Below are 14,890 nucleotides of genomic sequence, written 5' to 3' on the forward strand. Positions count from 1 at the left end.
CTATAATGCTATTAACTCAAGTTCAGTTCAAGTTATTTAATTGTGATTAAAAGAGACAAATGAGTGCATATGCACATCTCAACAGACAGAAATATGACTACAGGACTTAAAGCATTCTGTTTGCTTTGAGAATTCATGGGGCCAGATTTATTGATTGGATGAGGTCTTGAGCGTATGAGGGAACAAAGAATTTAGAAAGACTTAAAACCAACTAACTCACTGAAATGAACAATTCAGTGAAAATCAAAATGCAGATATACCATACATAACTTAATGGGTCGGTCTAATGCAACTCTCTCACAACTGAAGCCACTGAGTGGACAGTGTCCTATCAATGTCATCTTTTAAGACAAATGTCAGTAGCAAGGTCCATCCACCCAAAGCATGCAGTTTTGCAACAGTTAACAAAAGGGCATGATGTCACTCTGCATGAGAGGAGGTCATAGGACTGACTCAGCAGTCAAACAAGTCATTACTCGGGACATATTGCGCTGTTAAAAGACAATGGATTCTTGAAAAATGTACAGGGGTATTTCCAAACATTTCAACAAGAGCTCAATATTCTTAACGAGTCTCATAAAAGTGCATATTATAGCAAATGCTTCTTGAGTTTCAAGCATAAAATGTTCGTAATGAACAAAAGCACTTTGACAAATGGTCGAGTTCCCGACCAGCCCAAAAATAATCTGACATGTGACTGCCGCATTATGGAACACAAATGCCTTTAAAACCAATAGGTACAACTATGAAACTGAAACTCTGTGGAATATAATGCTGATGATCTTAGCAAAATATTCTATGATAGTTTAATCTCTTTTGCAGCCAACATTATCCATAACTCTTTCTTCCTTAATACCAAATGAGGCCACAACTCTTCTTCCTTAATATCAAATAAGGTACACTGCTTACATTCTAACTTAAAAAGTTAACAAATAAGCAATGCATATAAAATATTGCATACATATGAATTAAGTCAGAGGTAGGGCAAATGCACTGAACAGGTAAGCAAACCTTATACATGTCATCATCTGTCTATAAACCAAAGTTTAATTTCCCACAGTGAACAGCTTGGAAAGGCAAAATGCAAAAGTTTGAGTTCTGTCTACAGAGACCTCGAGCGTCAGAGAAGTCTGAGAGAACAGATAGCCGAATATGCTACAGTATTATGGCATTTTGAGATTTGCATTTGACCTTTGAGGAGCACACCAACACCATAAATGCAGACGTGCTCCTCCAAATGTGGTTAAATGTTCTTGTTTCAAAGCGGTATGAGAGAGGCCAGAAACATCTGAATGGCTTAGTCATACAGAGCATGCCTGGGTGCTGGGGGAGGGGAGTAATGTGGTTTAGCCACTAGGTCCCATTTGCTGGTTGCTTTGCGTATGATCAGCAAGCCACTTTATGATCTGTTGCCTGAGCTCTGTGTTAGGCCTTATCTGGTCCATGGTGAGCGGACTGCGGTTGAAAGGGTCTGTCTGGTCACTAGAGCAAAAAAAGACAAGACCAACACTGGTATTGGACTTTTAACTAATCAAATAGCAGTTCTGTTATTGTAAACTTCAACCAAAACTATTAAAACAGTTTTCTGTAAAGCCGAAATAAATAAAATATAAATATAGGATGATGTTACCTTTGCAACTGTTAAAGTACTAAAATACAAATATTAAAGCTATATATAAATACAAAAGCACATAAAATTACAAAAAATTATAAAAGCTCATCCAAAATATCAATAAGCACTATAACAGTATATAAATAATACTAAAATAACAGTGTCAATTAGCTGTCCGTAATGTTGTATACAAGGCTCACCTTAGTAAGTGTCGTGCTATTGTTGAACGGTCCACTGTGACGTTTGAAGAAGGTAGCAGCACCGGATCAAGCATCAAGGTAGACATGATGGGATCCAGGAATTCATCCGGAGCATCAGAGTAGGTCTCCTCCTCTTGCTGATGCCTGTCTGCAAGGGACTGAAGGAGACACAGAAAACCAACAAGATTACCATAAACACACTCGTGAGTCGTGACTTCCTAAGAAAGGTGTGTATCTAAGATAAATATGTATAGCGATTAAATTAACCTTAATTTTATCTGCTAGGATACTAAAAGATACAATCATTTCGCCAGGCTTGTTGATTTTCTTGAGGACGCGGACAGTTTGGCAGAAGAGAGTGGGAGAATATGACCTTCCATCCTTTGGGACGGTGGCGCAGAAATTTTCTTCATCTCTGTGGCCAAAAAAGCATCCATAATAGTTTAGTTAATATTATTCTCAAATAAATACATAAATTCATGCCCGGTTTCATAGACAAGGCTTAAACCTAGTCCCAGACTAAAATGCATGTTTGAGCTGTCTTAACTAAAAACAACTTGCACTGGCATATCTTAAAATATGTCAGTGCCATTGCTATGTCTCAAGATGCACACCAGTAATGTTTTTTTTCTAAGGCACGTTTATAAAAGATACTTAAATGTCTTAATTTAACGAAGGCCTAATCCTGGCTTAATCTAAGCCCTGTCTGTGAAACCAGGCCTTTAAATATACAAACAAAGAGCCTACCCCAGGTTTAGGTAAATAGTACAGATGTCTGACACTAGCTGCTGGGGCTTGAAGTCGAATTCACTGAAGTCTTTCACCTTCAGGGCGCCCATCTTGGGGCCTACCAGGTGCTGCAAAAAGTAGTTGAGCATCGAGATGATCCTCTCAGCAAGAAAGGGGTGAACAAAAAGACCTTTTATTTCTGGAGGGAAAAATAAATACATTAAAAGTCTGAGTTTCAGTGTTATTTTATATTCTCTAATACACTAAAAGCCCAGTTCTTCTCTCAATAATTATTTCAAACCCTTCTGTTCAGGTCTAAATTAGTCAGGTAGTTTATAACCCCCCAAAAATGAATAATAATTCAGTGATGTTAATATTTTAGTGCATTTGGTTTCTTTCACGTGTCTTACCAGATGTGAGAAAAGCCAAGGTGCCAATGGTCTCATTTGACATGATGTTGTGGAAGCGACCCAGCTGTCCAAACATCTGCAGACTAGATTCTTTCTCTCTGCGGGCGTCAGGGGCCAGACTGTCCCACTCTCCCCGATCCCTCTCCAGCTGGAGGATTTTGATCTTACTTAAGTACTGGAAGGAACAGATGCATTTGTGAGTGACACATCTTTAATCTGTCAATTAAATGTTTCCTGATATCAACCATATAGTGGTTAATATATATTAATGTAATTAAACAACCAAGCTAACTTGATCTGATCTTGATCCAAACAAACTCTGTTACCACCTGTGTAAATAGTTTGGATTTGCACAAAACATAAAAGCAATCTGCCTTTGCAGACAAGTACCTGTATAGCCTCGTCAAGTAAGAAGATGGCATCATTCATGAGGAGATTGAGAAACCTTAGGAAGAGTGGCGGATTCATAGCTTCAAGGTTTTTAGAGGCATAATCCGCAAGATGCTGTGAGGAAACAATTTTTTATTATTTTGTTGGTAACACTTTACAATAAGGTCTTATTTGTTAACATAAGTTAATGCATTAGCTAACAAACTAACCATGAGTAATATAATTTTGTACAACGTTTATTAACCATTGATAATGTAACTTAATAAAAATACAATTGTTCATTGTTCACAGTGCATTAACTAATGCTAACAGATACAACTTTTGATTTGAAGTTTAATAAATTCTGTAGAAGTATTGTAAGTTTATGGTAACTAATGTAGTTAACTAATGGTAACAAATGAAACTTTGTAAAATGAATTAATTATTTCATTGTTTTATTTTATATTTTGTTATATTATATAATTTTTTCTTTTATTTCATATTATTTTAGGGTTTTTTAAACATTGTTTTATATTTTCTTTATTTATTGATTGATTTTTATGCTGTAAGCTTTTTTTCTTTTCTTTTATATTTTCTTTTCTTTTTTTATTTCATTTAATTTAATTTTAAGTAAATGTTTAACAAAATTCCAAAGCAACATAAAATATTATTTTTAATAATAAAATGTCAGCCTGGTTCTCACCTTAATGCTCTCCCTGTAACTCTCTTCTCCCCACATGTACTTTAGAATGGCATACATTGGCCTCCTGTAATTAAACTTCTGCTCAAACTGATGAGGATCACCTGAGGAATAGGCCATAGACAAAATCATATACAGGCTGTAATAATCAAATAAAGAAATGAAAAATACTTCAGAAACTGACCAGTGAACTCTATATCCACAAACACTGTAATGAGAGCTTCAGCAAGTTGGGGTGCATGCCGATATGAGCTGAACGCCCTTTGGCGCTGGAACATGATGGGCTGGGTAGCGCTAGGTGACAGAGTCTCCATATGGGGCATCACTGCCTCAAGAACCTCTGCCAGCTTTGCCCGCAAATGAGGATTCTTCATTCTGTGAGTAAATATCCTAGAGTAAACAACAAGCCACATGGCATGCACACAACACGTGAGAAACTCAGCATCACACCGGCTCACACCTATCAACGTTGCCCATGAACACAGTGATGAAGGTCAGGACATGTTCTAAGCTTTCCGCTGAGGACTCCAGCACCTCGTCAGCAAAGCGGCGGAGGAATATGAAGAAATCGCCCATGTTTTCAGCAAAGAACTCTGTGAAAGAAACAGGAGATTTGGTTTTCAAAAAAAATTGCAACGACTGCCAAGGTGTTTACTCAAAAGGAAAACAAAAACGGGGATACCTGGTACAAAGCATAGCAGGCTGTTCTCCAGTGCAGGTAAGGGAAAGGTGAGTGGGATATGTTCAGGGCCCTGGTTGCCCAGGCTGAGCTGAACCAGCAGGGCGGCGCAGGAGGCTTGGAGGTTGAGGCAGTTTTGCAGCATGGCGGGCTGCGTGGTAGCAGCCTTGGTTGAAAGATAGACTGTCATAAGGCGTTCAAATTGTTCCCGTAGCTCTGTGGCTGGGCCTCCACTGAGCTGTGTGTCCCGCCACGTCCCCTGGAGCCGGTGGAGAGACTGATTCATCTTCACCATCTGATCATGAAGTCTGACAAACAAATACCATTAAAACATGTGTTTATTTTCTGCAAATCAGTGTGTTTCCAACAGAATGCTGTTTTAGCCCCTGCATCCTCATGACTGGTCCTAACTACATATATTTATATCTATATATCTACACTCACCAAAAGGATTATTAGGAACACCTGTTCAATTTCTCATTAATGCAATTATCTAATCAACCAATCACATGGCAGTTGCTTCAATGCATTTAGGGGTGTGGTCCTGGTCAAGACAATCTCCTGAACTCCAAACTGAATGTCAGAATGGGAAAGAAAGTTATTTAAGCCATTTTGAGCGTGGCATGGTTGTTGGTGCCAGAAGGGCCGGTCTGAGTATTTCACAATCTGCTCAGTTACTGGGATTTTCATGCACAACCATTTCTAGGGTTTACAAAGAATGGTGTGAAAAGGGAAAAACATCCAGTATGCGGCAGTCCTGTGGGCGAAAATGCCTTGTTGATGCTAGAGGTCAGAGGAGAATGGGCCGACTGATTCAAGAGCAACTTTGACTGAAATAACCACTCGTTACAACCGAGGTATGCAGCAAAGCATTTGTGAAGCCACAACACGCACAACCTTGAGGCGGATGGGCTACAACAGCAGAAGACCCCACCGGGTACCACTCATCTCCACTACAAATAGGAAAAAGAGGCTACAATTTGCAAGAGCTCACCAAAATTGGACAGTTGAAGACTGGAAAAATGTTGCCTGGTCTGATGAGTCTCGATTTCTGTTGAGAATGAGAACATGGATCCATCATGCCTTGTTACCACTGTGCAGGCTGGTGGTGGTGGTGTAATGGTGTGGGGGATGTTTTCTTGGCACACTTTAGGCCCCTTAGTGCCAATTGGGCATCGTTTAAAAGCCACGGCCTACCTGAGCATTGTTTCTGACCATGTCCATTTCTTTATGGCCACCATGTACCCATCCTCTGATGGCTACTTCCAGCAGGATAATGCACCATGTCACAAAGCTCGAATCATTTCAAATTGGTTTCTTGAACATGACAATGAGTTCACTGTACTAAAATGGCCCCCACAGTCACCAGATCTCAACCCAATAGAGCATCTTTGGGATGTGGTGGAACGGGAGCTTCGTGCCCTGGATGTGCATCCCACAAATCTCCATCAACTGCAAGATGCTATCCTATCAATATGGGCCAACATTTCTAAAGAATGCTTTCAGCACCTTGTTGAATCAATGCCACGTAGAATTAAGGCAGTTCTGAAGGCGAAAGGGGGTCAAACACAGTATTAGTATGGTGTTCCTAATCAGGGTGCGATTTGCGGGGGGGGATGCGTGGGATTTCCCCCTTTCTGGTCAAAGTATCCCTGCCTCTGCTTAATTATTTTTATCCCCGGTGGGGATAAATTTATCCCCCCCTCAAAGTGATCAGTGCTACTACACTAGTGGAGAGACGGATCACAAAACTTATCACGGGTCCGTGGTTTGATTAAAGTCAATTTTATTTTAAAATGCGCTCCTTCGGCTGGCTCTGGTATAGCGGCCGCAGCCTCTCTGTAATCACCTCTCTGCAGATTTGCTCAATGTCCCGCCCACGGCGCTATCTGATTGGTTACTCCTCACGAGTAATAGCCTATCATCAACACTTGCGAGACTGGGCAGTGGAGCTGTGTGTCGGAGGCGTTTAGCGCGGCGCGGTAGACGCGAATTGACACAGATAATACATCTGTCTTTTCTATCATTTTACTGTAGCTCAGCATCGCGATGTAACGTTAACGTTGTTACTTTAACAGCAGTACAACTGTTTCTACTGTGATGGTTTAACTTTGCAATCAATCCATGGTTCAGCAGACTGATTATAGAAAGTAGCCTAGCCTAAACTAAGTCAAGCGCTGTAATGTGAACTGTCAGTGCCATAGAACAATATAAAATCCGAAATGGACCACCCACTGGAAAGCTGCGGATTTTCCCACAGGAAAGCAGAAAAAGACTGTTTTCCTAGTATGATGCAAAGGCCTACACTATAGCCTATTTATGTTTAAGTTGACACTACGTTGTGCCATTTAATTTTGCCATTCATAAATAAGTGTTTTGACATGTCAAGCCGAGTGGCACTATCCATGGTACTGGGAGAGGGGGATTTAATTCTTGCGTGTATTTTCGTTGTGCGTGATCACAGTTCATATAAGCTATTAGAGTAAAAATATTGCATTAGGCTACTTCATGAGTTAATAAGAAAAAAGATTTTACAATTCCTGCAAATGCAGTGATGAAGTTCATGTTCTCATGATTTATTTTTATGAATAAAACTTTTTCAAAACATCCCCCCCTCTGTTTTTTTCACAAATCGCACCCTGTTCCTAATAATCCTTTAGGTGAGTGTATATATATATATATATATATATATTCTATTATAAAATTATCATGACTGAAGTGTTACCTATGGAAGCCCAGGTACAGGGTAAGTTGTGTAAGGATGAGGTTTTCTGTGAGAAGGCTGTATGATTGGGCAAATTCAACCGTTTTTTGAGGGGGCACAGGTATCAGACATGTCTCCTTGTCCAAACCTGTAGAGGGAAGTATAATCAGTTTAGATGGTTATGTCTGAAAAGAAATAAGAAAAAAAGTGTTAGTAGTGTTTAAGGTGGAGCACAGGTAGATCACCTCTTGCGTGCACGTTTCTGTTACGCCGCTCTTCCTCACTCAGCTCCTTATGCAAGCAGTACGTGGGGTTAAAGGTCAGGAGTTTGGGGGAGTAGGGTCGAGAAAACGGCTGGCAGAGCTTAAGCAGGGCAGCTCCCAGATTCAAGAAGAACGCATCCGAAGCAAACATTTGGAAGAATATCTCGGGCATCTGGTTTGCCCAGATTTTTGCCCGCCCCATGTTGGCCTGCAGGCAGCAACCCAGCCATGAGAGCAGCAGGTGGCGCGTCTCGCTGGACTGCTGAAGCAAGTTTTTCAGAATCTGATACAGCTTATCATGAAACTGCCCCATAAACTAGCACATGGAAAGACAAGAAATGAAAGGGGTTAGGTGGCTAGCTTCATGTCGCAAAGCCTGAAAACCTTTTTGTAAATTTTGTGCTCACCTGGTGAATATTCGACTCTTGAACCTTCATTTCCTGTGGGCTGGAGCGAGAAGGATTGAGGAAAAAGCCATGGTTCTCAACCACACCAGGAGTTTTCAGCAGACATGATATATTCAGGATCGTTCCCAGAAGTGTTTTCTGATACTGAATCCCACTGTTAGGATCTTTGGGCTGACTGTGCTCCATTAAAACCTAGGATCAGAATATTATTATCCAAAAATATTTCAGATCTGTATGAAAGGAAACTGCAGGAATCAAAATAACATTAGCATTACTGAGCATTGCAAACGAACCTTAGAAATATCCTTTTGTCGACAGAAGTACAGGAGAATTTCCAGGTAGGAATACAGCAGCAGCTGACAGAGGTCTAAGTCTTTGACCCGGCCTTGGAAAATATCAAACACTGGCACCATAACCTCCCCGAAGGTCCGCACCTCTTGGTCAGCCAACAGAATAGCGATGACCTCATCCAAAAACTCCACAACTTCCTCAAACTCTGCAAAGACCATGACACAAACAAATGGAATCAATTCAGGACCTTTAAACATATCATATGACAAATCAAATGTGACACTTACGGGCTCCTCTCACAGCCTCCAGCAACAGGTCCAGAAGCTGCTCATAAACATTCTGACTGATGTAGATCTCTGGGGTCAAAAGTACCGTGCGGGCATTGGACAAAGTCAGGTTTCTGCAGCGAACAGCATACGACAACAGCTTCTCCGGGACTTTAGTGACCTGTGTTGTTTTGAATTACATTAACACATTCAATCAGTCACAAACAGTGAGTACGAGCATAAACAGTGCAATGAGCAGACACATTTCATTCTTTTGGCACAACCATATAGGTTGACAATGTATAGAGTCTGCAGAAGATACCTCCTCCTTAGCTCTCTGGTAGCAGGCATAAAGGTACGGTATGGCACGTTTCTCCCCAGCATCACGATCTGCTGAGAGATTCACTACACTGCAGGAGGTCATGTAAATGAGATGGTTACCTGGCTCTTGCAAAAGCAGCCTGTTGAACAAAGCCTGGAGGGGGCAAATGAAGGAATATTATTCTTATTCAAAGTTCATAATATATGTGCGGATGTCTGTATACACTGTATATTACACAAATTTGGAAAAGAAAGAAACACTTAACATATTGTACCTGCTCTATGGTGTCCATGTTAAGCCAGTCCTGGCCATCAAGATCAGCGGCCATTTCCTCAAGGTATACACAGCGTGGTGGGATGCCATTACCACCTCTTAGACTGGGGTCACCTGGAAAGATTTCAACCAACATGGATCATTACAAGCACAATATCTTAATACAACAATAAATACATTCTTGGTGCATATCATGAACTCACATATTCACAACCATTTAAAAGTTTGGGCTCGGTAAGATTTTTCTATGCTTTTGAAAGAAGTCTCTTATTCTCATCAGGCGGCATCTATTTGATAAAAAAACAGTAAAAACAGTAATATTGTGAAATATTGTTACAATTTAAAATAACTGTTTTCTATTTGAATGTATTTTTAAAGTATTTGATTCCTGTGATGGCAAAGCTGAATTTTCAGCATCATTACTCCAGTCTTCAGTGTCAGATGATCCTTCCGAAATCATACTGATTTGCTGCTCAAGAAACATTTCTTATTTTTATCAATGTTAAAAATAGTTGCACTGCTTAATATTTTTGTGGAAACCATTTCATTTTTTTATGAATCTTTAAATAGAAAGTTAAATCTTTTGTAACATTATATATTTTTTTACTGTCACTTTTGATTAATTAATTGTGTTCTGAGGAAAATCATTATTTTCTTTCTTGTCCCAAACTGACAATAGTGTAGAATTAAGAGCTAGCAGACATCAAGTTTTCAGAACGCCTCTTTCAGCATGACTCACACAAACTGTGTTAAAGATTTGAATAGCAAACAGACCAGTGCGATGGACAGTAGATAGATGTAGAGGATAAAGATAAAGACACCAATTAAAGCAACATAAATGACGTAATGGGCCAAACTGCAGTGGATGAGGTCATCTGCAGCACTGCCTGGAAACTGCATGTCATAGTGATACGATCACCTAAACTTAAATCATCGAGAAATTAGTCATTTACTATAAACAATCTAATGTTCCTTTCTTCCCAAACTATCTAGAAGTACACTTGCATACGCATGAAATGGACCAGTTACAGAGAGCATCTCAAAAGTAGTGATTCGCAACTGGTAGGTCACGATGACCCAAAAAAAATGGTCACTTCTGATAGCGTCATGGACAGCAGGGGGAAACAATGCTAGACCTGACCTGTTGAAAAGAGATGGTATTCATCCCTCCTGGGATGGTGCTGCTCTTCTCTCTAGTAATATGGCACATAGTCTTAGAGCCCAAACATGACAATCTGAGGCTCAGGTCAGGAAGCAGACAGACTGGCTAAACCAACCATCTGACAGCTGTCTCACAACACCAAGGTCAGATAAATCCCATCACACATAGACTCTTTCACCTAGATATCATCAAATAGACTGTGTCTGTTCCCCGAATTAGGACATTCAAAAAACTTCCAAACCCATTTAAGGGTAAAAATTTAATTGATGTTCAACAAATAAAAAACAGATACAATACAAATGAGTAAATGATAAAGCTTGGGTTGCTGAATATTCGATCCCTTACTTCAAAAGCACTTATTGTTAATGATATGATTACAGACTATAACCTAGACGTGTTGTGTTTGACAGAAACCTGGATAAAACCAAACAATTACATTACTTTAAATGAGTCCACCCCCCAAGATTACTGTTATAAACATGAACCTCGTCTGAAAGGCAAAGGTGGAGGTGTTGCTGTAATTTATAGTAATATTTTCAGAATTACTAAGAAATAGTTTCAAATATAATTATTTTAAAGTGTTGGTGCTTAATGTAACAATATATAGTGTAAATGATAAATCACGTTCGAGATTTGTGCTGGTTACTCTATACAGGCCACACGGGGACCATACAGACTTTATCAAAGAATTTGCTGACTTTCTATCAGAGTTAGTACTGACTGCAGATAAAGTCCTAATTGTTCGTGATTTTAATATACATGTAGATAACGAAAAAGATGCATTGGGATTGGCCTTTAAAGACTAAAAACACATCTCTTTGACCTATCATACACATAACACATTGTAGACCTCTATTCAATGTTAGGCTGCATAGATTAGGTCAGCTGGAACCGGGAACACTTCCCATGAATCCTGATGTACTCGTTACATCATAAGAAGAATGGCATCTACACTAATATTAGTCTCTTTGTTTATCCCGAGGTTTACCGCAGTCGGCCGGATCCAGGCCGTATCCAGATCTGATGAAGGACCGTCAGTCGATGAAGGACAGCAGTCGTCTGGACGTGACGACAGCGCAGTCCTGAAGTGTCAACTAGTCCCTCCCTGTGAAGGCCTCCTTCCCTTTACCTCTGTACAGATAATCGTTGTCGGATAATTCCGGTTCACGTGGCTACGCTGAAGCGATAAAATTCTATATTATAAATTTTAAGGCCAGACAAGTAGTTTGTTGAGGGTTGGTTTTTTTAGGGAAGGACTACATGCCTGCGCACATATATTCAAACACGCATACCTATAGAATGAACTCTAATACGCATCTGCACGCTTCACGTTTTAAAAGTTTGCGTAGAGAGAAGATTTCTGTTGTCGTGTGGCGGTGGCGTGTTAGTGGCCCCTAAGTTAATAACTAATGATCGTTGCGATGGAAGTGAATCAATCAAAACTAACTTTAACTGGAAAATAACTTTATTCTTCTAGAGCTGCCATAAAGCCAAAACAATCTGTTACTTTAATTTCCTATTAACACTGTAAAGCCGCTTTGGAACAATCTACATTGTTAAAAGCGCTATATAAATGAAGATGACTTGACTTGACTACATGCAAATAATAGCACAACTTAATTTTTTTTTTTTACTCATCAACTCTTAAAAAGAAAGTGAAAATGTTTTGCATCCAATCATATGAAACCAATATGAAAAATCAAACTGTGTAAGTATATACATATAAATAATTGTGTGTGTGTATATATATATATATATATATATATATGATATGGTCATGGACCGCAGGGGAAAATACTATTAATAGCACAAATTTAATAACTCTTTAAAAGGAAGTAGAAAATGTTTTGCACCCAATCAAATAAAACCAATATGAAACAATATAAAAAGTTAGCTAAATTAAGCAGATGCTAAAACTAAGCAGGATAAAATAAACAGTCATGCTACATTTTTAGCTGCACTGACAACTCATTTACACTCACCTAAAGGATTATTAGGAACACCTGTTCAATTTCTCATTAATGCAATTATCTAATCAACCAATCACATGGCAGTTGCTTCAATGCATTTAGGGGTGTGGTCCTGGTCAAGACAATCGCCTGAACTCCAAACTGAATGTCAGAATGGGAAAGAAAGGGTGATTTAAGCAATTTTGAGCATGGCATGGTTGTTGGTGCCAGACGGGCCGGTCTGAGTATTTCACAATCTGCTCAGTTACTGGGATTTTCACGCACAACCATTTCTAGGGTTTACAAAGAATGGTGTGAAAAGGGAAAAACATCCAGTATGCGGCAGTCCTGTGGGCGAAAATGCCTTGTTGATGCTAGAGGTCAGAGGAGAATGGGCCGACTGATTCAAGCTGATAGAAGAGCAACTTTGACTGAAATAACCACTCATTACAACCGAGGTATGCAGCAAAGCATTTGTGAAGCCACAACACGCACAACCTTGAGGCGGATGGGCTACAACCATAGACTGTAAAAAATATGAATACATTTTTTATAGAAAAAAATTCACCCCCCTCACAGTTGTCAGGCACTCGGAACCTATCGAAAAATACAATAAAAGTCCATGGGACCAACCTGTAAAAACTTGAATTTATGCTGTGAAAACGGACATTTTAACATGGGGTCTATGGATATTTGCTCCCTTTTGGGACCTCCCTCTAGCGGATTTTCGATGTATTGCAGTTTTTCGCACTTCCGGGTAGGCTTAATTTTTCAGATTAGAATGTTGCCGCTTGGCTACAACAGCAGAAGACCCCACCGGGTACCACTCATCTCCACTACAAATAGGAAAAAGAGGCTACAATTTGCAAGAGCTCACCAAAATTGCTGAAAATACAGCTTTGCTGTCACAGAAATAAATTACATTTTAAAATATATTAAAGACCCACTCCGATGAAAATAATGTTTTTCTAGGTGTTAACATGTTCTTGTGGCATTTTTCTGATGTTAGAGGACATATCTTGAGAAAAATAAGCTCAAAGTTGTATTTCTGAGTATTTCTACATTCAAATGGCTGTGAATCAGTAGCAGACGCTAAAATGCTGGCTAAAATAGACTGGAGTTGTGACGTAGTAACTCCACTGGGCGTCTCCACACGCGACGTCTTGGAGTGAAATAATGATCGGTGATCGGTGATAACTTTGATTAACTTCGGATAATAATAATTAACGTGTATATAATACTGTTGCCCCACCGGTATTGGGGGTGTAAGCTAGCGGGAGAGACAGAGCTCTCAGCAACGGGCAGGGGGAGGGGCGTCTTCCGTGCCAACGGCTCCGCCCACAACGCAGAGGCGAATTGCTAATGAGCAACTGCCGCTCTGCTGAAGCGAAGTCCCAGAAAACGGCACAGGTTTTGTGATTTTGGCTAAAAATGGCATAATCATAATTTAAAGACCACTGGGAATGTTTAAAAATAGCTCAAAATATGATCGGATTGGGACTTTAAATAGAAAACCGTCATTTGAAATTGTAAAAATAAAATATGTTTTTTATTGTATTTTTGATAAAATAAATGCAGCCTTGATGAGCATTAGAGACTTACTTTTTACTTTTACGACCTCAAACTTTTGAACGGTAGTGTATATTTATGATTATATAGGAAACTGTGTTAACACTATTAAATTCACAATCAGCAAATACTTATAGATAATGGGACATGTAGTTCTCATAACAAGTAGTTGTTTAACACTCACTGTTGTCCAGAGTGATGAGGAAGATCCTCTGGATCATGTGGTTGACGTTGAGCTGCTCGCAGAGCTCCTGGCGTGAGCGGAAAGATCGGCTGATCTCTGCCACTGAGTCATCATTTTCATCGATGCTGTCAGACACAGAATTTTCTGACTCAGACTGGCTCTCTCCTGAATCTACAGCTGTATAGGGATAAACAATTACAAAGTACCATCAAATTAATGTTATCCTGCAAGTATAATGGCAGAGCAGTGCTTATTACCAAAACCTTACATTGTTGCTCAGCTTGATGCCGTTGCTTTTGTCCGGATGCAAACTGTTTTGCGTCAGCGAGAGAACTGAAGAGTGCTGCGAAGGGGTTTTTGGAGATGTTCTGATTGTTATTGCCCTGGTCTGTCATTTCCCTGGAGCACGTCCTCCATCAACAGGTGTATTTATAGCCTACAGGGAAAAAATGTGTGAATTACATAGAGCATCTAATCCAAGTCCCAAGACCAGCCGAGATCCATCTAGGTAAATCATAAAGTCTTCTATGCTCATTGCAAAAGGGTTTGCCTATATGAATGGGACACTGTATATTTAAGAGCCAAATTATTCCCTTTTTATACTCTTCTGATGAGTCACTAATAAAAACGAACTAATTAATTAATCTGGGAGTCATATTTAAGCAACAGGAGAGCAGAAAACAGATCAAGTGACCTCACAATAACCAACTTGACTGTATATTAGGGTCAGGTATGCTAACTTGCTACACATACGTGTCACATTAATCGCAGTCAGGAAATCAGACTACAATAGACAAACAC

At 39.7% G+C, this 14,890-nt stretch overlaps 1 protein-coding gene across 1 annotated transcript; it reads right to left on the reverse strand.

Moving 5' to 3' along the window:
- On the reverse strand, positions 1-14,552 carry ube4a (ubiquitination factor E4A (UFD2 homolog, yeast)). Its single transcript, XM_056263382.1, has 19 exons — positions 14,358-14,552; positions 14,090-14,266; positions 9,227-9,339; positions 8,953-9,105; positions 8,652-8,811; positions 8,367-8,569; positions 8,074-8,265; positions 7,649-7,982; positions 7,425-7,551; positions 4,703-5,007; positions 4,481-4,613; positions 4,205-4,395; positions 4,024-4,124; positions 3,342-3,455; positions 2,952-3,126; positions 2,560-2,740; positions 2,080-2,227; positions 1,813-1,970; positions 1-1,482 (listed from the first exon to the last, which is right to left on the reverse strand). Exons 1-19 carry the CDS (start codon positions 14,482-14,484, stop codon positions 1,347-1,349), a joined length of 3,228 nt encoding a protein of 1,075 aa, XP_056119357.1. The 5' UTR covers positions 14,485-14,552; the 3' UTR covers positions 1-1,346.
- Positions 14,553-14,890: the final 338 nt, after the last annotated feature.

This window comes from Rhinichthys klamathensis, unplaced genomic scaffold (genome assembly GCF_029890125.1).
Source record: "Rhinichthys klamathensis goyatoka isolate OS25496 unplaced genomic scaffold, OSU_Roscu_1.1 h1tg000206l_1, whole genome shotgun sequence".
NCBI classification, from domain to species: Eukaryota; Metazoa; Chordata; class Actinopteri; order Cypriniformes; family Leuciscidae; genus Rhinichthys; species Rhinichthys klamathensis.

Coding starts and splice junctions, on each gene's coding strand:
- ube4a (XM_056263382.1), bottom strand. CDS start 14,484: ATGACAGACCAGGGCAATAACAATCAGAACATCTCCAAAAACCCCTTC. Junction 2,741..2,951: donor CTTGGCTTTTCTCACATCTG/GTAAGACACGTG, acceptor TTTTCCCTCCAG/AAATAAAAGGTCTTTTTGTT. Junction 1,971..2,079: donor TCCTAGCAGATAAAATTAAG/GTTAATTTAATC, acceptor TGTCTCCTTCAG/TCCCTTGCAGACAGGCATCA.